The 24897-nt window shown below is 35.7% G+C and overlaps 1 protein-coding gene and 1 pseudogene across 3 annotated transcripts in view; one reads left to right on the forward strand and one right to left on the reverse strand.

Annotated features, from left to right (window-relative positions):
- Positions 1-24463, forward strand: part of C4H21orf91 (chromosome 4 C21orf91 homolog) — a 40190-nt gene extending 15727 nt beyond the window's left edge. For all 3 annotated transcript variants that reach the window (XM_008267139.5, XM_008267142.5, XM_008267140.5), the window contains exons 3-5: positions 16188-16724; positions 17792-17854; positions 19804-24463. In XM_008267139.5, the coding sequence (XP_008265361.4) occupies positions 16188-16724; positions 17792-17854; positions 19804-19970 (767 nt within the window). In that variant the 3' untranslated portion in view covers positions 19971-24463. The remainder of the gene's footprint in view (positions 1-16187; positions 16725-17791; positions 17855-19803) is intronic.
- On the reverse strand, positions 13304-14149 carry LOC100350098 (large ribosomal subunit protein uL6 pseudogene; annotated as a pseudogene).
- Positions 24464-24897: the final 434 nt, after the last annotated feature.

Here is a 24897-nt window from a genome sequence, read left to right on the forward strand (position 1 = left end):
TTAAACTAGTATATCTATTTCTGGAGCTCTCCACTGTTACTGTATTAATTAAATAACAGTAAAGCAAAATATGATTTGTCTCTACCCATCAAAATCTGAATCTCAGAATTAAAGCTATAGAGTTCATAGCAGTTTTTAAACATAATTGTTATTCAGTAAATATTAATTGAGATAATCTTGTGTGCCAGAAATTGTTCTAATTACTAACAGACAAATCCCCACCATCAGGACACTTATGTGAGAGGAAGAAAAAGACAATAAAATAAATTATACAGTATATTGGATGGTAGTATAGGATCCTTTGCCTTTGTGAAATATAGTTTCAATCGTACATTTTTCATTTATTACTCTATTTTAAATTCACACTTAGTGTTTATTTCCTAAGTAAAGATTAAGGCACTAAAAGTAATTTTCCAGTCTTTACAGTGTATACAAATATACTGAATGGCATTTTTAATATATCTGTATGTATGCATATCTTAAACTCATGTAAACTGCTGCAATAATATCTATCATGAATTTTTTAAGACATAATTTCCAGTCTTTTGAAAATAGAGTCCGTATGTTGAGGAAATTTGGTTGTGTCATATTGGGGAGAGGGGTGGTTCAAAATTAATATGAAATAACTCTTACTCATACTTTTGTTATCTTCCACTCTTAAAGAGAATCCACTATGTGTAAGTATATAGGATAATTGAAAATATTTTAAAAGTTTTTATATATTTTTTAAATTTATTTATTTGACAGTGAGAGAGAGAGAAAGGTCTTCCTTCCATTGGTTCACTCCCCAAATGGCCACCACGGCCGGCGCTGTGCTGATCCAAAGCCAGGAGCCAGGTGCTTCCTCCTGGTCTCCCATGCGGGTGCAGGTGCCCAAGCACTTGGGCCATCCTCCACTGCCCTCCCAAGCCACAGCAGAGAACTGGACTGGAAGAGGAGCAGCTAGGACTAGAACCCGGCACCCATATGGGATGCTGGCACCACAAGGCGGAGGATTAACCAAGTGAGCCACTGCACCAGCCCCAAAAGTTTTTATATTTTTACTACTTTATCACTAACACTGGTAATAGTGTTTACTCTGAGAACACTTCTGTTTTTTTTTTTTTTTTTTTTTTTTTAATTAAAGTATCCTTTATCATTTCTACCATGTGACTTTGGGTTATTTTCTGATCAATTAACATTTGGCTATAATTCTACAAAGTAGAAAAATAAAATTACAATATAGATAAAATATAATTCTTATGTATCAGAAGCTTCTCCAAAAAAAGTTGATGTACATTACAAGTATATTTGTTAACCAACTGATGGAATAAATATTAATCATGAATATCTTGGAAAACAATTTAAAATCTTACAGTTCTCAGATTTTGAAACTGAATGTGGAACAGTTGAATTTTGTGCTTCTTAAGGCCTTTTTTTTCCTGCCTCCCACTCTTCTCAATTTATGTAGAGGTTCTATATAACCTGATAGATTGGCCAAAAAGGTAGTTCGAGAAACAAAAATGCTCATATTTCACAAATTTAAAGAAGATAAAAATTAAAAAAAATTTTCTTTCTTTCCCTTAGCTATAGTTCTTAAAAAAAAAAAAAAGTGTTTGCATGTTTAACAGCTTGTCCATTAGCAAAATAGTGTGCTTTATATGCATTGAGGTGGTTTGACTTTATCCTGAGCTGACCTTTGTGTTGTATGGTTTCACTTGTTTTTCTGCTATAGCATCCATCATTTCCTTCATGTAGCAACTGCCTAGCAAATCTTTTGACCACAGGTTTTTTTGCTTCCTTTTCTTTAATCAGTGGCATGGATTTTGTTTACTTGGCAACATCTTTCCCCTACTCACTTTGTAAGTCTGAATCTATAAGGACTGCCAGCTAAAGCTCTACTGTGGTTGTGATTTTCTTTGAGAGAAGTGGCTACTTGATTTTTGAGGCTTAAATTCTTTCCTTTGCTAGATACCTTGTTAATTTAAGAGAATTCTCACAATCTTAAAAAAAAAAAAATTCAGAATTTTAGGGTGTTTTAGAATTGTGTCTATTACTGTTTCAGTATCTTAATCTTTTTGTTTCACTTAGTTCATTGGAACATCCAATACCTAGAGTCTAATTTTCCTGGAGTAAAAAGATTTTTCCCAAGGAAAAATGCATTTTTCACAAGTTTTTATTATTATTATTATTATTATTATTATTAATTCGACAAACAGTTCTCATCCAAATGGCTGCAATAACAAGGGCTGGGCTGAGGTGCCAAGAATGCAGTCCTGGTCTCCCACATCAGTTAACAGTCTCCCAATTACTTGAGCCATCACTGTTGTCTCCCAGAGTCTGAATTAGCAGGAACCTGGGGTCAGGAGAGGGAGCTGAGTGAGAATGGAACCTAGGCACTCTAATGTAGGACGTACACATCTAAACCAATACGCCAAATACCTCTCAGGCATTTCTTTTTTAATGTTTTAAAGTTTAAAAATTGCAAGGTAGGGGCAGAGAAGTGCTATGGCACATTGGGTTAAAGCCTCATCCTGAAGTACCAACATCCCATATGGGTGCTGGTTCTAGTCCTGGCTGCTCCTCTTCCAATCAAGCTATGATCTGGAAAAGCATTAGAAGATGGCCCAAATCCTTGGACTCCTGAACCTGCATAGGAGACCCAGAAAAAGCTCCTGGCTCCAGAGTGGATCAGCTTAGCTCTAGCCGTTGTGGCCATCTGGGCAGTTAATCAGCAGATGGAAGCACCCCCACCCCCCCGTCTCTACCTCTCTCTGTAACTCTTTTTTTTTTTTTTTATTTTTATTTTTTGACAGCCAGAGTGGACAGTGAGATAGAGAGACAGAGAGAAAGGTCTTCCTTTTGCCGTTGGTTCACCCTCCAATGGCCGCCGCGGCCGGCGCGCTGCGGCGAGTGCACCGCGCTGATCCGATGGCAGGAGCCAGGAGCCAGGTGCTTTTCCTGGTCTCCCATGGGGTGCAGGGCCCAAGCACCTGGGCCATCCTCCACTGCACTCCCTGGCCACAGCAGAGAGCTGGCCTGGAAGAGGGGCAACCGGGACAGAATCCGGCGCCCCGACCGGGACTAGAACCCGGTGTGCCGGCGCCGCAAGGCGGAGGATTAGCCTAGTGAGCCACAGCGCCAGCCCTCTGTAACTCTTTCAAATAAAAATTAATCTTAAAATTATAAGGGGACCAGCACTGTGACATATTAGGTTAAGCCTCTGCCTGTGGCGCTGGCATCCCACATGGGCACCTATTCAAGTCTTCGTTGCTCCTCTTCCAATCCAGCTCTCTGCTAATGGCTTAGGAAGGCAGCAGAAGATGGTCCAAGTCCTTGAGCCCCGTACCCATATGGGAGACCTGAAAGAAGCTCCTTATTCCTGGCTTCAGATTGTCACAGCTCCAGCCATTGTGGCCATTTGGGAAGTGAACCAGTGGATGCAGGACCTCTCTATGTGTGTTCCTCCTTTTCTCTGACTCTGCCTCTTAAATAAATAAATAGTTTTTAAAAAAAATTATAAGAAAAAATGCCTTTCCCAAAATAAAGTTTTCTTTTTAATTGAAAAAGAATGCAGGAAACAAAGGTAAGCATTTGACTTAGGGGTTAAGCCTGCCTGTGTCTTGTTGGTACCTTGGTTCAAGTCATGGCTTTGCTCCCAGTTCCAGCTGATACTCACCCAGAGGCAGCAAGTGATGGTTTGTATCATACAAATCTGATCATGCCATTCATTGTCTTAGAACATTTTAATGAGTCCCTGCCATTTTCTTTAGGTTAACTTGTTAATTCCTTAACAAAGCTTGTAGCTGAGTCCCTGCCATGCACATGGGAGACCTGGAATGAATTCCCAGCTTCATACTTTGGCTTGGCCCAGTTTTAGCTGTCATGGGCATTTGGGGAATGAATAAACAGATTGGAGCTCACTCTCTCTCTTTGCCTCTCAAAATAAATTCAATTTTTTAAAATTTAAAAGTACAGGAAATAAGGAATCCAGGTTGCTCCTGGCTGAACAGATGTCCCTAGGGAATCTGTGATTTTTTTTTTTTTTTTTTTTTTTTTTACTTCTTGCTTAGAACCTGATCCTCCTTTCTTGGAAGGTCGACTCTATAGCATTTTAAAACATGTCATATTTCAGATAGTGTGTTTGGGTGTCACAGCAAGAGTGCTAAGTATTGCTATATGGTTGCTTGTTACCTCTCGACTGTGAGCCTCCTGGGTCTGAGTCACTACTGTAATATGCAAGGCCTAGTTTAGTATCCACATACAGTAGGCATGTACATATTTGTAGAAGGAATAAATTTGTATTTATTAATATAAATGTATATATATCCTTTTATATGTAATATTCATGTATTCATTTAAAAAGTATTTGTGAAAGCCTGCCTTGTGCTAGTAGAATAGAGAAAGCTTACATTTAATATTTCTTTTTGGGGAACAGGCTTTTGGGAGAGAAAGAAGAGCTGGATTTTCTCCTCACTCCTAGGGCAGTGAAATAAATGTTAGGTGGATTCAAGATTTAAAATAAAACTGAGAGTTATTGTTATAGCACAGCAGGTTAAACCACCACTTGTGACACCAGAATCCCCTGTTGGAGTGCCAGTTTGATTCCCTGCAGCTCTTACTCCAATCCACATCCCTACTAATGTGCCTGGAAAGGATTCAGATGATGGCCCATCACACCCACTTGGGAACCTGCATAGATTTCCTGGCTTCTGGCTTTGCCCTGACCCAACCATTGTGGCCATTTGGAGAGTAAACCATCAGACGGAAAGTGTCTCTGTCTTCTCTCTCTGCCTTTCAAATAAAAATAAATAAATAAAAATATAGGAAACAAAAATAATCTTAATCTCATCTATTTACTAATAATCTGTTAATATTTATGGTGTGTTCTAAGTTTTCTGAAAATAATATGTGAGGAGAGGAGTAATTTCTGTTTAAAATATGAAACTGGGCTATATATATATATGTATATGTATATATTCCATTTAATAACCAGATTTTTCATTTAATATATTACAAACATCTTTCATGTCAATAGGTAAAAGTTCACTACATCATTTATCCTTTTTTTTTTAAGATTTATTTATATATTTGAGACATAGAGTTACAGACAGAGGTAGAGAAAGAGAAAGGTTTTCCATCTGCTGGCTCACTCCCCAAATGGCCACAACAGCTGGAAGCCAGGAGCTTCTTCTAGGTCTCCCATGTAGGTGCAGGAGCCTAAGCTCTTGGGCCATCTTCTAATGCTTTCCCAGGCCATCGCAGAGAGCTGGATAGGAAGAGGAGCAGCCAGGACTCAAACTGGCACCCATTTGGGATGCTGTCACTGCAGGTGGAGGCTTAGTTCACTATGCCACAGTGCGGCTTCCACATCAGTTATCTTTAATTTTGCATACTATTGTACCATAATTTGTTAACTAGTAGTCTACTGATGAGTGTTTAGCTTGATTTCCGTATACCATTACTAAAACGTTCTTAGACATACAGTCATGTGTCAAGAGGGGTATATTTCTGACATATGTATAATCAGAAGATTGTTTTTGTTTTAGTTTTGTAAAATTTATTTATTTATTTGAAAGATTACACATAGAGAGGAAGAGAAAGAAGAAGAGAGACAGATCTTCCATCCGCTGGTTCACTCCCCAAATGGCAACAATGGTCAGGACTGAGCCAGACAGAAATCAAGAGTCAGGAGCTTCTTCCAGGTCTCCCATGTGGGTGCAGGGGCCCAAATACTTGGGCCATCTTCCGCTGCTGTCCCAGGTGCATTAGCAGTGAGCTGGAATAGAAGTGGAGCATCCAGGACTCGAACTGGTCCCCATAGGGGATGCCAGCCTCACAGATGGAGGTTTTACCTGCTGTGCTACAACACTGGCCACTGTTTTTTAGATTATTTATTTTAAAGTCAGAGTTAACAGAGAGAGGGATCGATCTTCCAATCCACTGTTTCAGTCTCCAGATGGCCACAATGACCGAGTCTGGGCTAAGCTGAAGCCAGGAGTCAGGAGCTTCATCCAGTCTCCCATGTAGGTGGCAGGGGCCCAAAAACTTGGGCCATCTACCACTGCTTTTCCCAGCCATTAGTGGGGAGCTGGATTGGAAGTGGAACAACTGGGACACGAACCAGCACGCATATGGGATGCTGGCATCACAACTGGTAGCTTTACCCACTCTGCCTTTCAAATAAATAATTTTTGTAAGAAAGTATTAATCCCAACTTAAATTCAGACTCTTAATCAATGTGTTGTTTTAACAATAACTTCCTATCTTTGTCTCTGTGTATATTGAAGTTATTCAAAGAAATGGTTGTAGGAATGTGGTTGAAGAACAAATCAGCTAAAATGCTTGTTAGTATAGTACTACATGCATGTAGTTCAGATTGGTCTGAACTATAGTTTCTTCTTTCTGTTGCAGTATTTTGCAGTATGATTTATCAGTTATTGCTACCTTATTTAGCTTTATTTTTCTTTGTCACATCATTCGTGAGTTGTGATTGTTTCTCAGATTTATCATGTACTACCTTCAACAGTAATTAAATTATACAAGCCTCAAATTAACTGGCTAGTATATCTCTATTTTTTAGATACTGTTAGAAAACATTTAAGGAACAGTTAAGTAAAATTTCAGGAACAGTATTTCAAATATATGCAAGGAAATAGAGTTTCAAAACTGATGTTTTGTAAATGGTTTCAAGTCAGCTTTTTGTTTTGTTTTTCTTACTTGTGAGAGAATAAAAAGTCATTTTCTCCATCAGAACCTTAGCTGGGCAGATAGCAATTCAGGAAATGAACAGCAAAGGGTTTATACAGTTATCACATTTCTTGCTTTTGAATCCCTAAATTTGTCATAGTTATTTGCTCCCATTCTTCAGGTTGTTACTATGAAGCCATTTTTCCAGGCTATCATTTATTTAAGTAACATTTATCATTTTAGCTTTTCAATCACTAGGAAACTTATGCTTTTTTCCTGCAAGTTGGTGTCTCCGTATTCCACATGCACTGGATTTTTTTTTATTTTTATGTATTTATTTTTATTTATTTGAAAGGTGGAGAGACGAGAGATCTTCTAGCCACTTGTTCACTTCCCAAATGTTCACAACAGCCAGGGCTGAGCCAGGCTGAAGCCAGGTACCTGGAACTCTAATCAAGGTCACACGTAAGTGCCAGGAATCCAAGTACTTAAGCCATCACCTGATACCTCTAGAGTGCACTTTAGCAGGAATCCAGAATTTGAATTGAATGCCAGGCTTCTGGCTTTGGCCTTGCCCAACCCCGGCTATTATGGGTGTTTGCCAAGTGAACCAGCAAGGGAAGATCTGTCTCTGCCGTTCACATAAATAAAAATAAATTTAAAAAAATTTTTAGAAAGAATTGGAATCTAAATTTGATGTACTTTAAGTACCAGAAAAACAAATACATCTTTATATGTTCTGTGCTACTGGGAACTTAGTATCCCACATTAATCATCAATAAGGTTTCAGGAGAAATTTTGATGGTTTTCCATCCATTTTCTTTCCAGGTACACTTTTGCTAGTCAGTCACCTATGAAGAAGCTGTCTTCTCTAGTTCAGTAGCATAGCCACAGTATGATGGTATTTTTTTTGTTGGTCACACTAGCTACATTTCAGATTTCTAAATAGCCACTTGTGTCTGGTGAAAACCGTATCGGATGGTTCAAAAGAACATATCCATCGTCATAGAAACTTCTGCTTGACATTGCTGGTTAAAAAGCAGGTAGCTAAATTAGGGAATAGAATTGAATGCAGATTGTTACTTTTTTGTACCCTTTCAGTAATAAACAGTTGTTATGTAGGTGTATTTTCCCAATTCCCAACTGTTAGAATAAAACAGTAGAATTTACTTAGAGAGCTTTTCTTTCTGATAAATCACTTAAAATTTATACATCCTATCAATCTAAGAACGCACTTCTACTTTGGATGTCTGGATTGAGATTGAAGTTTATCTTTTGTCCTTGTCTCTGTGAACTCTTAGCTTACTGAAATTTGTCCTTATAGTTCATTTATCATATTAAACTGCTTTAACTGCTTAATCCTTTTAGCACACAAAAAATTTTTAAAATGGCATAAACATCTCAAAGCTGAAATCTGCTGTCTAAAGACCACCTGTTGGTATATCTTTCTTTAGGGCTGTAATTCTCAAAATGTGAAAAAGCAAGTTGATGAACCCATCTGTGTATTGGCTTAGTATGGTTGCCTGTGATTCCATCTGCTACCAAGGCAGAGATAAGTAATTACCTCTTAGTTTTAAACAGTATATTGAAACCTTGAACAAGACTCTTCACTCATTTAAGTGGCTCATGAGTTAGCGAAAAGTGTGATGGGAAGGAAATACAGCATTTTTATCATCATAGTGTCTAAGACATAAAGGACAACTGATAGAAATTCTAAAGAGGCAAAAACCTGTCCTTTTGTGGGTTTACAAAGAAAGTAAGTACTCTTAACTATCCATTCTTGCCTTCCCCTCTCTCAGTAACCATGACAGGGTAGACAATATGAGCACCCCCCCCCCCAACTAAATGGCAGAGATTGACAGTAGAAATAATTGTAATAACTTATGTGAGTTGTGGCTTGGCTACTGCTTGCTCATCAGTCTAGTCAAATTGGGTCAAAGCATTGTTGGGACAAAGAGTATATAACTGCAGCAATCCAGCCCTCTATCAGTGCACACAATATAGCACAGGAGCCTGGGAGTTTGCAGGTACACGTGCATTAAGGGAGAGGTTAAGAACTATTTTGAATTGAAGAGCTCATGCCCTCTTTTTAGAGACATAGCTGCTCATCAGAAAGACCTAATTGCTGCCATATCTTCTGATTTTAAGAAAAATTAAGAAATTGAAATTTATGTGTAAAGCTATTGTTTTTTTCTGTCTTTAAAACATTTGCAGGCTAAGCAAAACCCATCTACCACATTGATCCAATATTTTGGGCTATCGACGTGCACCCTCAATTTACAGTGCTTTTCCTCTGCTTTTATCAGAAATGATTTCACCCCCCTAAAACAAAGAAGTAACATTTCAGTCCTTTCAGTCTTTCTCTAGTAAGACAGCATTTGGCTATCCTCCCATTTTTACAGTTAACACTTGCTTTAAAAGGTACAAGATTACTACTTAGTATGGAAAGCACAATATACGTATGAAGGTACTTGTACTCCCTTTCTTGGCTAAGAAAAGATGATCACAGAAACAAAACCTCCTTAATTTTAGAAAATTATTTAAGCTGGGAAAAATGTGAGCCTCCATAAAGAAGATTTTGAAGCAGAGTGCATGAAATGTTGCACAAATGTTTGTCATGTTTGAAGGCAATATACCTACCAATTTTTTACAGCATGTTACTAACCTGGAACTTAAATCATAACTAAATTTTCTTGCCTTATTTAAACATTAAGACAGAACACACAAACGTAGTACCTGGAAAACCCCTGCTGCCAGTTCTCTAATTTGAGGTAAAAGTTGAAGTGCACACGGCTCTTAGTGCTTTCGAGGCTCCTCCTGATGTGATACCTGTGCGTTGTGACTTTTTACCTCCCACTACTGCAGTATTATATTTGGTCTGCCTATGGAGCATCAAATTACATAAGGCATTCTTTTAACTGGAAAGTAGAATATGTAACCAAAATCAAAATAAAGTCTAATTGACAACCACTGAGCATGCATAAGGCAATCAGATGATAAGATTCAAGAATGTGTGAACTGTAAAGCTTCAGTTATCAGTGTAGTCAACTGAGAGACGGTGGTGTTTGACAGGACCAGCTGGTAAATCATCAGGAAAAGATTGCTTAGTTTATTATCTTATTACCACCAACTCATAAAGTCATCTTCACGAGGCTAGGAGTAAAGACAAGTGTAATGGGATATGTGATAGGTTGTTGTGTTTTGGTACTTGTGGGTATTTTTTTAGTGCCATTTGGGTTATTAACACAAAAAATTGTGATTGCGTGATAGGCAAATTAAATATAGTCATGGAAATACCCTTATTTTAAAAGAGTTATATGGTTATTAGACATAAATCTCTCCATTTCAGTAGCTTTTGGTCTTCTATGGGTTTAACCAAGTTTTCATAAAGCAAATTGATCTTAAAGAGGGAGCTAAAAAATAGAAGTGAGGATAAAATACCAGATGGGTTAGTAGGAGGGTTTTCAAAATGTATGAAAATGATATATATAAGAATTCAAGAATAAAAGTGGAAAAACATAAAGAGAACCATTGAATAGGAACAGCTTACTTTTTATTAGCCACTGTTGATAAAGAAATACAACCTATATAAATTTCTAAACACTTTTGTCCAGAAGGAATTAGTACTTAAAAATTTAATTAGGAAGTATGGTTGCCAATTAAAGTATTGGTTCATAGGTAATAATGACCTTGCGACAAAAAAGTACATGAGTATCTTTGAGATTTATTTTAAAGTAGTGTTTGTAATAGCTACAATGTCGGTTGCATTGGCCTTTAAAACTTTTATTAGCAAGAAAATTAGCAAAATCTTTGTTGGACTTGTTTAGAAATTCCTTATAACTCTGCTCCTCAAAAATATCAACTAATTTAATTGCATTTAGGTTCATTCCATTTCAAAAGCTGCTTCAAAAACAAATTAGTGGTTGGAGATGTTTACATTCATAAATGCAGTTAAAATCAAAAAGTCAGTTGGGAAACTCCCTGGGATCTCTGATGATAGCATTTGTTGTTTTCCTCCATATTAATTTGAGCTGATGAGATGGAAGGAAATAAAATCCCTTCAAAGAGTTTATAAAATGATACTGATGCAAATGTTGCTAATGCAAATTAAGTGGACTACTCATTTCCTTTTCTAGATTAAAAGTAAATTATTGGAGTATTAAGTTCTGGTATTCTCTAATACTGTAGGGTGACTACAATTAATAATATGTTTCAAAAATAGCCCGAAGACAGGATTGTGAATTTTCCTAAAGAAATGATGAAGAGACCATTTTACACTGTATGCATGTATCAGAAATCACACTGCACCCCATCAATATTTCTAATTATTGTGTCAGTTTTTTATTTTAAAAAATAAGTTGTTGAGCCAGCGTTGTGGCATAACAGGTATGGGTGCCAGTTTGTGTCCTGGCTGCTCCACTTCTGATCCAGCTCCCTACCAATGGCCTGGGAAAGCAGCAGAAGATGGTCTAAGTGCTTGGTCTCTTGCACCCATGTGGGAGACCAAAACGAAGCTCCTGGCTTTGGCCTGGCTCAGCTCTGGCAGTTGCGGCCATTTGGGGAGTGAACCAGTGGATGGAAGATCTTTTTCTCTCCCTGCCTCTGCCTTTCTCTCTGTAACTCAGACTTTCAAAATAAATAAATTTTTTTAAAAATAAATTGTTCAACTATGTGAAATAATATATTTTTCAGGTTTTTTTCTGCTACTGCATGGATATTTTAAAGTATATTTGTGAAATAAGTCATTTCAAATTGAACTAAAATTTAGTCAAGTCTTAAAATTTTAGTATGAGACGTAGCTAACAAAGTTCTAGATCAGGACGAATGAGCTTACACTTTAAATAAAAGCTGCCTTTTATATATACTACGATATGTATGTTTCTACTTTAAAAATGTATAGTTCAGTAGAAGTTGATGATTTTGCTTGGGAGATTGAATGATCACTGAAAGATACCGTTAATTATCCACTGAGCATCTGGCAGAACTGTGCATCCTGGTTCCCTCGCTAGGATGGGCAAAACTGCATTGCAATAGACCTTGACTGATAATTGATAATAAGGTTTGGGTTTGACTTTTTTAAATGTAGTTTTAATTTTTCCTTTCTGTGTTTAATTGACTTTTTCCTGAGTAACCACCATATGCCAGGCACCGTGACACTGAGAATGCATGTGACTAAGGGACATGTATTCCTTTTTCTTTTCTTTAGATTTATTTATTATTTGAAAGGCAGTTACAGAGATGCAGAGGCAGAGAGAGAGAGGGAGAGAGATCTTCCATCTACTGGTTTACTCCCAAATGCCTGCAACGGCCAGAGCTGAGCTGATCTGAAGCCAGGAGCCCGGAGCTGCTTCTAGGTCTCTCATGTGGGTGCAGAGGCCCAAGGACTTGGGCCATCTTCTACTGCTTTCCCAGGCCATTGACAGGGAGCTGGATCAAAAGAGGAGCAGCTGGGACTCGAACCAGCGCCCATATGGGCTGCTGCACTGCAGGCAGTGGCAGCTTTTCCCGCTACTGCACAGTGTCCGCTCTATGTGTCTCTTTTTCAGCAGAACTTCTAGCAGGAGATAAAAGGCCAGGCCAGAGGCAGTTGTAAAATCTGGTGTGATAAACTAACCCAGCTTATTGTATTGTTTGGAGAAGGCTTCTTGGAGCAATGAGAACTAGACAGGGCATGGTTGACAGTGACCCAAATCTGTGGTGGAAATGGTGATGGGATGAAGCACATTTAAGATGTTGTAGGTACTAGAATTTATGCAAAAATATCTATTAAATGAACTGGAAAACATCAAATTAGAGAGAAGAGCTCTCAAGAAAAGTATCTGGATTTCTTGCTTGAACAGTTGTTGCCAGATTGAGTAAGATAATCAGGTTTGGGGTCTGAGTGGTGAGAATGGAGGAAGAAGAGTTTCATTATGCAGGATGAGTTTAAGGGGCCCATAGACACATCTAGGTGGAAATTTCCAATAGATTGCTGTACTAAATGTATGTTCACAACTCTTCTTGCTTATGACACTTTTTTTTCATGTCTTCTGCCTTCTAAATGACTTAAGAGTTTGAAATTTATTTTAAACTGACTGTTTTGTTTGTTTGTTTTATTTTGACGGATAGAATTAGACAGAAAAGTCTTCCTTCCGTTGGTTCACTCCCCAAATGGCCACTACGGCCGGCGCTGCGCTGATCCAAAGCCAGGAGCCAGGTGCTTCTTCCTGGTCTCCCATGCGGGTGCAGGGACCCAAGCACTTGGGCCATCCTCCACTGCCTTCCTGGGCCACAGCGGAGAGCTGGACTGGAAGAGGAGCAACCAGGACTAGAACTGGCACCCATATGGGATGCCGGTGCTGCAGGCAGAGGTTAACCAAGTGAGCCACGGCGCCGGCCCGTAAATTGACTATTATATAGTGATTTGCTGTTCTTCTCAGTAGATTGCTTACATTCATATAGTCTTGGTCTTATCTTGGTTCCAGTGATTGATTTGAGGGTTTCAATAAAGGTTAGGAGAAATTATTCCAGGAGAAGGAAAGTTAATTTAGTCATTAAGAAGCAACATTGGGATTAAAAAAAAAAAAAGTCTTTAAAAGATCACATTATTATTCAGATATTTATGATATTTTGACCTGTTACTGAAACTCTGGTATACATCCAAAAATTAGTCATTAATTTTATTAGTTGTCACCTTTTTTTTGAAGTCTCAAATCAATAGATCTTTTACTGTATTATTAAAATACCACAAGACAGAATCTGCATTCTTGTTTCTGTAGCCAGACAACTTTTAGATCTTATTCATCAGACTGCTGAACTGTTTCTTTTTCAGAGACATAGACACCATCTCAAATTTTTCTGATATCCTTGTTTTTAACTGTTGTTGCTTGCTGAATCAAAGCAGTTGAATTTGAAACGAGTTCAGTGTCATTTCCTCCAAGGACTAATTCATCTTTCTGGGTGTGAGGTATTGAACAAGCAACACCTGGCCTCATCTGAACCCTTTGAATGTACTTTTCGCACAAGAAATTTTGGATTTGAACAAGAGACTCATTCTCCTGAATAACCACGGTGATGGGGAAGTGAGCACACACAGCCTTCATCTTGTAACGGAAGCCCAGTGTAACCCCCTTGATCATATCCTGTACATAACTACAGATGGTGCGAACAGTTGCCAGTTCCTTTTTGTTTTCCCACCATTGGTCAACCAAGAACCTCTTTTTCTTTCCAAGGAGGCTGAGTTCTACACAGATGTCATTGAAGTCCCTCCACAGCGTTCCTCTGGGCCCATCCCAATAACTGTGAGCCCCTTCAAATTGATGTTGATGTTTTATGGACTGTCAAGAGTCTGAGTGCTGAGAATGGTCTTCATTCTCATAGTAGATGTGGCAGTTTCATTAGTTGTTACTTTTTTGTCTTTTTTGATACAATTTCTGAAGTTTATATAAATACCAAAAATCTATAAAATGTAACGATAAAGTTACTTTCTGTACCCTAGTTTAGAATATTTGTATATGCTAGAGTATTTGCTTTCATATAGAATGAAAAAGAAACTTATAATTTCCTATATTCAAATTCAGTTAAAACGTTGCTGCACATCAGAGCTGTGCAGTGGTGTGAAAATGAGACTATTTACTATTTCAAGGGATTAGCTGGCCATCTGTTGACAAGGAGACCTATAGGAGTTTACAGAAAGTAAAGAAGTTCTTCAATAAACTTTCCAGTTGGCAAAGTAAGCAAATTTCAAGACCTATCTGCCTACCTGTGTCCAGAGAAGGAAACTTGATCCTATGATAATTCCTTTTTTGTCTTAATTTGTAATCTAAAACATAGAATTGTTAATAATTTTATTTATCATTAATATTTTTATTTCAGTAACCCAGACTTATAAATATCCTTTTTATGTTAATTTACCTTTGTGAAATGTATACTTTTTTTCAATGGAGTTTTGAGACTGCATTTAAATAGTGTAATGTTGTTAGAAATTTGACCAAGTCAGACAGTTAAGTAGTAGAGAGAAATGCATTCACATAATATAGTACAGGTAGCAAAGTAGTAAATAAAATATGTATGAAATTTGCTTTAGGTCTTAAACAATTTTTATGCTTACTGGAATAAACAAAGCTCAAATGTTTGAGTTTACCTTGTGAGAGCAATTGTTTATATATACTTATTAATATTCAGGAGGTATGCTCACAAACCTTACTGTAGCTTGTGAGAGAATTGGTTGACAAAAAACAGTTTCACTAACTCCCATCATTGGCTGATGGCTGTATTTTTTTTAGAACAAATTAACATTTCCAAGCAGTTTTGTATCTGATTTCATTAAGGTAGAGATAGTTTATTATCTTACTATTAGCCAGTTTGGAATTAATAAAACTATTACTTGAATTTCTAAAGCAAAAGATAAATACAAAATTCTTTTTTTCCTAATGTGTCAGCTAAAACTACTTTTTTCTTTTTCTTTTTTTTTTTTTTTACAATCTGACATTTGGGTGGGTCTCCCTGCTTACTCCTTTTTCAGAGTTGTACAGATTTAGACTGATTTGTTCTGACAGGTGTGCAATTTCTACTCCACATTCTTAAATCACCTTCAGTCACCTTTAAAGCAGTGCTTATAATTTTACTTTAATGATTTATTTTAAACTTATGAAAATTTATGAATGTATTTTACATTTTGAAATTATTATACATTTGAAAATATGTCCTATGTTTTAAAAAACAATTGTGATAACATAGTTAAACTCTGCTAAGAAGTTGAGGTATTAAAAGTGTAATGTGAATATTCCTTGTACTTAGGTAGATAATCAAAATATCAACCAGTGAGTTGAGGAATTATATTAGCTATTTGGCAAATTGAATTTGTCACTGTATGAAAAATAGTGGTGTGTAATACATTTCTTGTAGAAGATAAAAACTATCAAAATTGTATTCTATTTTAGTATGTGTAAAGTGGAAATGTGAAAAATAGTCACTTTCATTTTCTTAAAATAAATCTAAGCAGCTTGTTGACTTCTTAGTACTTTTATTAGTGTATAATTTTCCAGTTCTGGTATCTTTACCCAGTGAAAAGATAACTGATATTCAAGAACATGATTTACCGAATTTTTCTTGGGAACAAAACTGTTGAGCATTTGTTATTGAGCCCAATAATAGAATTTTTGCAAGTATGCACTTTAGGAGCATTAGTGAAGAAAACACTATAAAATAAAGGTCAAGAGTCTATAAGGATAAATTGCTGGATTTAGTAGTATTTTTCATACTATATACAATGACATGTCTATGGAGAAGATTAAAATTGAATCATTAAGTTTTTAGAAAGGCATTCTTATCCATAAGAATTTAATATTATTAACTATATCATTAAATTTAAATAGATTATTGGGTCACATGTTATTAATACCAATATTTTTTAATATTTTTCCATTAATTTGTAAACTCAAGGACTTGTGTTTTACTAAGATTCATAAATTCTTAAAGTAACTTTAAAAAAGCATAAAATTTTCTTATATTTTGTTTCTTTTTTCTTTTTCCTTTAGGAGTACCAAAATCTAATCTCTTACACACCAAATCATTAAGGGGCCATAAAGACTGCTTTGAAAAATACCATTTAATTGCAAACCAGGATTGTCCTCGATCTAAGCTTTCAAAAAGTACTTATGAAGAGGTTAAAACTATTTTCAGTAAGAAAATAAACTGGATTGTTCAGTATGCACAAAATAAGGATCTGGATTCGGATTCTGAATGTTCTAAAACCCCTCAACATCATCTGTTTAATTTCAGGCATAAGCCAGATAAAAAATTACTCCCACAGTTTGATTCCCAAGTACCAAAGTATTCTGCAAAATGGATAGATGGAAGTACAGGTGGCAATTCAAACTGCACTCAAAGAATTTTGGATCAGAGGGAACATACAGACTTTGGGCTTGCTATGTTACAAGACGCAGGTGCCACAATATGCCATAACAATGTATTGTGGCCTCATGGGCGTACCCAGGCACAGAAGAAAGAAGAGACCATCTCTAATCCAGAGGCTGATGTCCAAACTCAGCATCTACATTACAGCAGAGAGGAATGTAAGTAAAATGAGAAGAAAGGTAAACATTGAGTAGTTTGAGTATTGGCATGTGTTGTTGCTGTTTGATTATGTGTGATGTGTCTAGAATTTTGATGTAGATTTAGTAGTAACCATAGTAATTAAATGATAAGTTCACCTTGGCAAAAATGAGATGTCTTAAAACTCACCATACATTCTCTGGAATACTCCTGAATATTTCCTAAGCATTGAAGTTCTGTATTTGCATCATTTGCCCATTTTAAGTGATTAAACTGACTGGAATCAACAAACTGTTAACTGAAATGTTTAGGATTCATATAGTTTAGAAGTGCAGGCCTAACTATTGAATGGCCAGTTTTCATTGTCATGTTATAAATTTGCACATTCCTAGAAAACCAGTTGAGGGGAGTGTGGTGCACAGGGTGGGGGAGGCATTTCAAAGGCAAAATCTGAGGCCAAAGGTAATTCGTGCATTTACATTAAAGTGAAAAAATAAGGACTCATTCTCTCTATGCCTATTTCTACAAAAACTCAAAGAAACTTAGGTAATTTTAAATAAAATATTAGAGCCAAAAAAAAAAAACCCTTGAGTATCTTTTCACACAATTTCTTGACTGTACAGTGAATTATTTATGGTCGTAAGACTAGGTAGAAAAGTTACTTTTGGAGACTTACCACAGTACTTTCATGTAGTGCTTTTCAAACTACCAGTCATGAACTATGTGATGCTCAGTCAATTACCAATTTAATGGGTAGTGATTGAACTTGTTTAAGACAGAATAGGAGATAACCAGAATCCAGCAGACCCACTACTACATAGTTTTTGCTTGAAACTTTCAAGTGGAGACTGGTGGTGTATTGAGAAACAGGTAATACCTGTTTTCTCCTGTGGGTTGTAATTAGGACTTGAAAACTTCTCCTTTGTAAAAGAAAACTTCACTTTGAAAATTAGTTAGTCCTAGGGTACTTCGGAATGTTTTGTTGCAGAAAAGTGGGAAAAAATTTTTCATAGGACATTGTACTAGTGATGCAGAGTCTGTTTCCCCAGGTTGTGGGGGTAACAATAAATATATTTTTGTGTTTCAGTGAATTCGATGACTTTTGGTGAGGTAGAACAACTGAATGCAAAGCTCCAACAGCAAATCCAAGGTAAAGAGTCAATCTTAGTTTTTTTTGCATGTGAAAATTTTGATGCCAGAAATCTATGACAGAGCACCCTTGGCTTCAGTACCATTTAAATTTAAAAATGAGATTTTTGTAGTTTATTAGAGTTTCCAGGGCAAAAATAAGAGAACAACTTTTTGTGAACTGAAGGAGAAACCCATTTTTCTTTTCTAAGTTAAGACTATGATTAATGTCTACCTCTTCATAGCATTTTATTGACTCTACTACTACTATTATACCCCGCACTGTGCTGGTGTGCTCCCAAACAGGTCTTTAGGTAGAAGATAATAGCTCTTTTTTTTGTTGTTGGTGTTTTGTTTTGTTTTGTTTTTAATTATGAACAAGTTTAAACACATAGTAAAGTAGTAAGACTAGTATAATGAAACCTTGGCACATCTTTACCAGCTTTAATTGTTGTCAAAAGCATAGCTAATTTTTTTAATGTCCTGTGTTTTTTAAAATGTTTATTCATTCTCATCTCCTCGAAAGGCAGAACAACAGAGAGAGAGAGAGAAAGGATATGAGAGATCTTCCATCCTCTAGTTCATTCCCCAAATGCCTATAATACCTGGGCCAGGCTGAAGCCAGGAGTCTGGAACTCCATCCAGGTCTCCTGTGTGGGCAGAAGATTCCCAAGCACTTGAGCCATCATCTGCTGCCTCCCAGAATTACTTAGTAGGAAGCTAGATTGAAAGCAGAGCAGCCAGAACTCAAACCAGCACTCTGATATGGAATACAGGTGTCTCAGGTTACGGTAGCTTAACCCAATTTAGCTAATTTTTCTTCCCCTTTACTTGTATTCATCCCTCCCCTACCCCCAACCCCAGCATGGATTATTTTGAAACAGTCCCTGGCAACATACTATTTTACCCATAAGTCTTCAAAATTTCCTGTAAAACAATCTCATTATCATGCCCCAAAATAATTCCTTATCATCATAAAATATGATGCCCTTGTTAACAGTGTATAAATTCTCCAGTTGCCTCCTTTTCTTAACAATTTATTCCCCTTTAAATGAGGAAATTGCACTTCAGAGACATTAAGTTGCCAGTAGATGAAGAGTCCCTGACTTTTTAACTGCAAAACTAGTGATTGTTCTTGACTACATCTTCTCATAATGATAATAGTAATAGTTATGTAAGTTACTTGCCTGAGATGACTAAAACTAGGTAGAAGGATTCAAAAATTCAGATAATCTGATTCCAAATCCTCTTAGAAAGGTTTTGTAAACCTGATACTAATTGACAAGTCTTATTTATAAGTCATACTAAATATTGATTGACCCTAATTACAGATTCTAATTAAGAAGTGGCTTAGCTATAGTGGTAACCACTATTTGTGCTGTGCATCTCTGTAATCATTGCTTATGGATCTTTTAAGTTTCACTTAATGGAAAAGGATGAGATATTCCACTGCCAGGAGGATGATCAAAACTGATAGACTTTGGGCCAGCATCTGCAAGGCTGCATCCCATATGAGCAGTGGTTTGAGTCCCAGCTGCTCCACTGCCAATCCAGCTCCCTGCTAATTGCCTGGGAAAGCAGCAGAAGGTGACCTGAGTCCTTGGGCCCCTGTACCCACATGGGAGATATGGAAGAAGCTCCTGGCTCCTTGGCTCCTGGCTTTGTTCTGGCCCACCCCTAACCATTGTGGTCATTTGGGGAATGAACCAACATGTGGAAGACCTCTTTCTCTCTCTCTCTCTCTCTGAGTGTGTGTGTGTGTGTGTGTGTCTAACTGTGCCTTTCAAATAAATTTTTTGTATATATAAAAAAAACCTAATAGGCTTGGAGGAGAGCACAACTGTCTCCTTAGTGCAGTTTCATTGTGAAAACAGGCACAATGCATTCATTTCAGTCAGAGTACTTGAAACATAAATCGTAAGATTACCTTTCTATGTACTAAACGTGAAACTACTTTTTAAATCTTTACAGAAGTTTTTGAAGAGCTAACACATCAAGTGCAAGAAAAAGATTCTTTGGCCTCAGAGCTCCATGTCCGCCATGTTGCCATTGAACAGCTTCTCAAGAACTATTCCAAATTACCATGTCTGCAAGTGGGACGAACAGGAATGAAGTCACACCTACCCATAAACAACTAACTTCAGCAGTACACTGACTTCCTATGCTGTACCATTGATTGGTCTGCCAGGCATGAAAGCTTTGAAAAAGTTTGCAGAAAGTTATGGTCAATTTTTTATGGTCATTAAATTTGCAAAACAGGGCACTATTTAACATCTTCGTCAAATAAAGCAGATCATTATACTCTAGTCTTCTAATCATTTACCTTCATTTTGAGAATCTCTCCTGAAAGTACTAAATACCCCTCTTACCTTTAACCACATGTGACTACTTAAAAATACTGTTAGTATGATTTTATTAAACATATTTTAATGTAATTCACCTGTCAAAACAACAGAAGATTAACTAGCTTCTTTTATTCTGAACTACTAAAAATAATTTTTAAGAGGGAAATGGAATTCATAATGTCACCTCTTATTTATTATGAGCAATATTTTAATATAAAAATTTTATATATAAAAATGCTATTTTAGGTATCTTTTCATTCTCTTTATAAATATGTATTTGAGTCACTCTGTATATTCATGCACACGTGTGAATGTGTTCAACCATATTTTGGATCACTGCATTTTATTCTTCTAATACAGTGTTTTTATAACTGTTATCTTGCTTTCCAAAGATAAATGTATTTTGAAGTAGAAAACTATCTAGTTGAGTTGCTTTAACTTCTAATAATTTATGAATAGGAATTAACTTTTTAAAGCAGATATCCACATAAATAAACTATGTTACTGTTTTCTAATATTCTGAGTTCCAAAATAAAATGCTCATTTAGTTAATATATGTCCATTTATCTCCATAGAAGTGAAAACTTACACTTCATTATCACTTTCATTCTAATAACTTTGATGTGTTAGAATTTGGAGAGAGTAAGTTAAGCCTCACTTGCAAGTCAAATACAATAATTGTCTTCATATTGAAATTGCTGTGAATTGTCCTATTTTTGAAAAAAAATTAAAATTACTCTGTGTAACACTTGAGGTAAAGATTCAAGAAAAACTGTCCAAATTTTGTTATCAGCACCCTTGAAATTATTACTCAACAAAAGCTTTGTAAGGCAGTTTTCTAAATTTCAGAATCCAGAGGAAAGAGATTGCTTGACACAAAAAAAAAAACCTAATTTTTGAAAAAGCCCAGTTACCTATGATGTTTCCAAAGAGTTCTTAATCAATAGACTGTCATAAATAGCTAGATAAATTTTGATTGTGTGTTATAGTAAATAAATACATATAACCAGTGTAAATTAAAATGGACTATAAATTCTGTTTTCAGTTGGTGCTTGAAATGTACTTGGGAAGTAGATCCTTTGCTTGAAAGAATCTACAGAAAAGCCCATTAAACTTGGCAGCTTTACTTATAGACAGAATGACTTCTGCCTTAAATTTGGCAGTCTGGGTCAGATTTGGCTTCAACACAAACAGTATTTGACTAAGTAAGAAATACTTCCATCTAGTTGAAAGCAACTTGTTGTGAGGCTAGGATATGTCAAATTGGACTGAGATTATTGATATTCTGTTGATTCTGTTTTGGTTTTTCTTTGAAGTATGACATAACTGTCAAGCCTTTTGGAAAGAACTTTTGAAGGATAACTTTCAATTCTCTGAATTCTTTCCGTCACCCAAAATGAATTTAAAAATCCAAGGAGTAGGGATGGGTGGTGTATTGCCTTAGTTTCAACAAGCTTTAAATTGAATGTGTGCAATATGAAAATATCCATATTAGCGTGTTGAATAAGACATTTTTTGAGTATACTAGTAAGTATTTTAGTACTTACTTGTTAGCATTACATTTTCAAATTTGACTTTACTCTTTTTGGCATGAGTCATTAAGAATGTTACCAGCCAGTATGCTTATACACACAGTTGATCTTCTCTTTAGATGACTTAGGGACAGACATAAAAGTTTGGGATGTGTTAGATTTGATATCAGTAGTAACACATTTCCAGAATATGAGCCATATGGTGTAGTCCTGAATTACAACAGTGTTATCCAAAGACAGTGTTTGCTTATCTCTCAAAGAGTTGCCTGGCAAATATGTAGCTTTTCTAATGAGTTTGAAGAGTTGAGTGGGATTGTGCATGTGTTAAGGTCTTAACTGGGTACTCTGGTTTATTTCATTTAGATATCTCTACTTAATGCTTCTCAAAGGAAAGGTGCTCCTAAAAATTGTATGTGGTGCTGGTACTCACACTAGTACTTACTCAGATGAATTTCTAGGAAAAAAAATTTTTGTTGAAATATTTTACCCAGCAATTTACCCAAATATTTGGTAAACATATATTCTTATGTTAGTTTTCTTGACTGAATATGCAGTTACTGTGTATGCAGAAATAAGGATCAGGGACTGGGTTCTAACTTGAAAGAACATGAAACATCAAATACTGCTTTTCATACTTGGCTGTTCTGTACAGTTGTTAGTACTTTTTGAGATTTAGAAGAAAATTTCATGTATGACTCAGCCATTTCTAACATTTTCAGAGCTTACAAGAAAGATTAAGGAGAGTGAAATGAGACTAATTTTTTACTCATTATATTTCATAATTAGAAAAACTAAACAGTTTAAAAAGTCATAAGTAATTTTGACCATATAAAAAGTGTTTAAATCTGTTAAGCCTTATAATTACTCTAAAAGTCAGTCATATTTACCTTGAGGTTATCATCTTATCCTTTGATTCTAGTATTAATATATAAATTAGTCAAAAAGACATGCACTTGAGACCCCAATAATAGATGATTTAAGCATCAGAATAGTGTTTTGTTCTCTTCTGTAGTTTCTTAGGCCGAATGTTGGAGCAAAGAGATGTTAAAGTATATGTTCATTTCACCACAAAGTGCCCATTTTTATAATACATTGAGATTATTTTTTAAATATCAAGTTCATGTTAGAAAGTAAAACTTAAAATGTATTTTATTGTCATCTTGAGTATCTCGAGATTTCTTGGTATTTCATTTTACCATATGCTTTGCTACTGAAAATGGTTTTGGTTTAAAAGTACTCTCATTTTTTGTTCATGTTTTTTACCGTGGTGTTTACACTGTTGAGATTTGTCAGTTAATTTTTGCTAGTTTTTTTTTAAATAAGCTTTTTTGATCTATGTATGTTAATGTTAACCAGTTTTGGTTGTATTTTGGAAGAAATCTTTCAATATTAATGTTGTAAAATGTAATACAAAATGTATATGCTCTAGACTTACATAGGAATTTTTGAATAATAAATTATTTGTATAGCTTTTTAGGAGGTTCAGGTTAGTAACCATAAAAGTCGGTTTACATGTTCTTGAAAAATTTTAAATACTATATTGGAAAGTTCTTGTAGTGTTATTTTTCCTGACTTGTGTCAGTTCATTTACTGACAAATGTTGTTATTACTTACAATAAAATAAGATATTTGAGTATTTTAAGTACTTAAGGAGCTGAATGTTCTATGAAAAAATTTTAAATACCTTTGTCAACCTGGCTGTAAGGGAAAGATAATTTCATTTCAGTATTTTTAGATTGCAATTTTAACTTGAGATTGATGGGAATAATTATTTGAGGAAATGTGTGATGAAAACCAGTACAAGATAACACACTTACCTCAACAGGTTTTTCTTGCCAAGTTAAGTTTTATGGTGATGGCATAGAAAAGAGTTTATTTACCATGATAATAAAGGCTCTGGTAAAAGCAAAGCTTTCCTAGAGGAGGGGCTAATGCTGTCTGGAATATCAACGCTCTTCTGTGTCTCAGTACTTTCATTTCCCTTCATCCTTTCATGGTTGATATTGTTATGGCTATGTCACAGTTCAGTCTAATGTGGTAAGCACCTTTGGGCTGTGGTTAATTTGATCTGAACCATGCTACAGCATTTCTGTAGCATTAACAGCTTTTTAACACCTAGATTGTAATACAAACTTTCATTATTATTTTTAGCTTAAAAGAGTCCACATTACTGATGCATTTTAGTCATTTTGAATTGTTTCACAACTTTAATTCTAACAAGGTAGAAACAAAAAACATGGAGATGACTACTGCCCCTCTTCCAAAAAAGTAGTGAAACTTCCCTCAACTGCACCTAAAGCAGAGGGAATTTTAATAAGTGGTGGTTTCTTACTCACTTTAAACATGGCTACATTAATAAGTGGCTTTTTTTTCCTCCTTGCTACCTCCAAAAGAGGCAGTTTAGAAAGTATTTAGTGGTGATTTCTGTTACAAATGCCATTCCTACTTTTATGTTTCTGTATTAATCTTGTTTTAAATCTGAGTAGCATATGCTATGGTCATTTAATTTAACCTCTCTTTGGTGTTAGAAATTTCTTTTACAAAATTGTGCTAAGACTTCAGAAAAAGAAAACAAAACCGCCATGGTTTAAAAAAATTTATTTCAAAAAAGTTTATTTAGACATCATTTGGCTGTTATATTTTCTTTGAAAACTGCAATAATTTATATATTTGTATCTCTCTGCTTTGGAAGTGTAACTATATAAGCTTGTTTACCATTTTTAATTTTACAAAAATAAAATAAATATTTTGGTATCTGCTAGTTTCGGTGGATGTTTTTAAAAATACCTGTCCTGTTCAGTGGTTAGCCTATGTAACCAAAGGTTTTGTTTTATGGGCTTAGAGAGTCTGTGCTTAGAATTACCTTATAATTTCTTACCATAGTCATTTTTGTGAGAATCTTACATTATCTTTGATTCTTAATATTTCCTGTGTCCCAGAACTCCAGAAGCAAGAAATAAGATCCTGGTGACTCAATTGATGTGTGTGCCTTTTTAAATAGGGGTATAGAGCAGGTTTGGTGAGTAGTTAAGACACAACTTGAGAATATCATACTCTTTTTTTTTTTTTCATTTTCAATTATCTTTATATATAGAAGATTGATTCAGTATATATTAAGTAAAGATTTCATCAGTTTGCACCCACGCAGAAACACAAAGTGTAAAAATACTGTTTCAGTACTAGTTACA

This window comes from Oryctolagus cuniculus, chromosome 4 (assembly GCF_051225735.1).
Source record: "Oryctolagus cuniculus isolate XC-2025 breed Fujian yellow rabbit chromosome 4, ASM5122573v1, whole genome shotgun sequence".
In the NCBI taxonomy this organism is placed as follows: Eukaryota; Metazoa; Chordata; class Mammalia; order Lagomorpha; family Leporidae; genus Oryctolagus; species Oryctolagus cuniculus.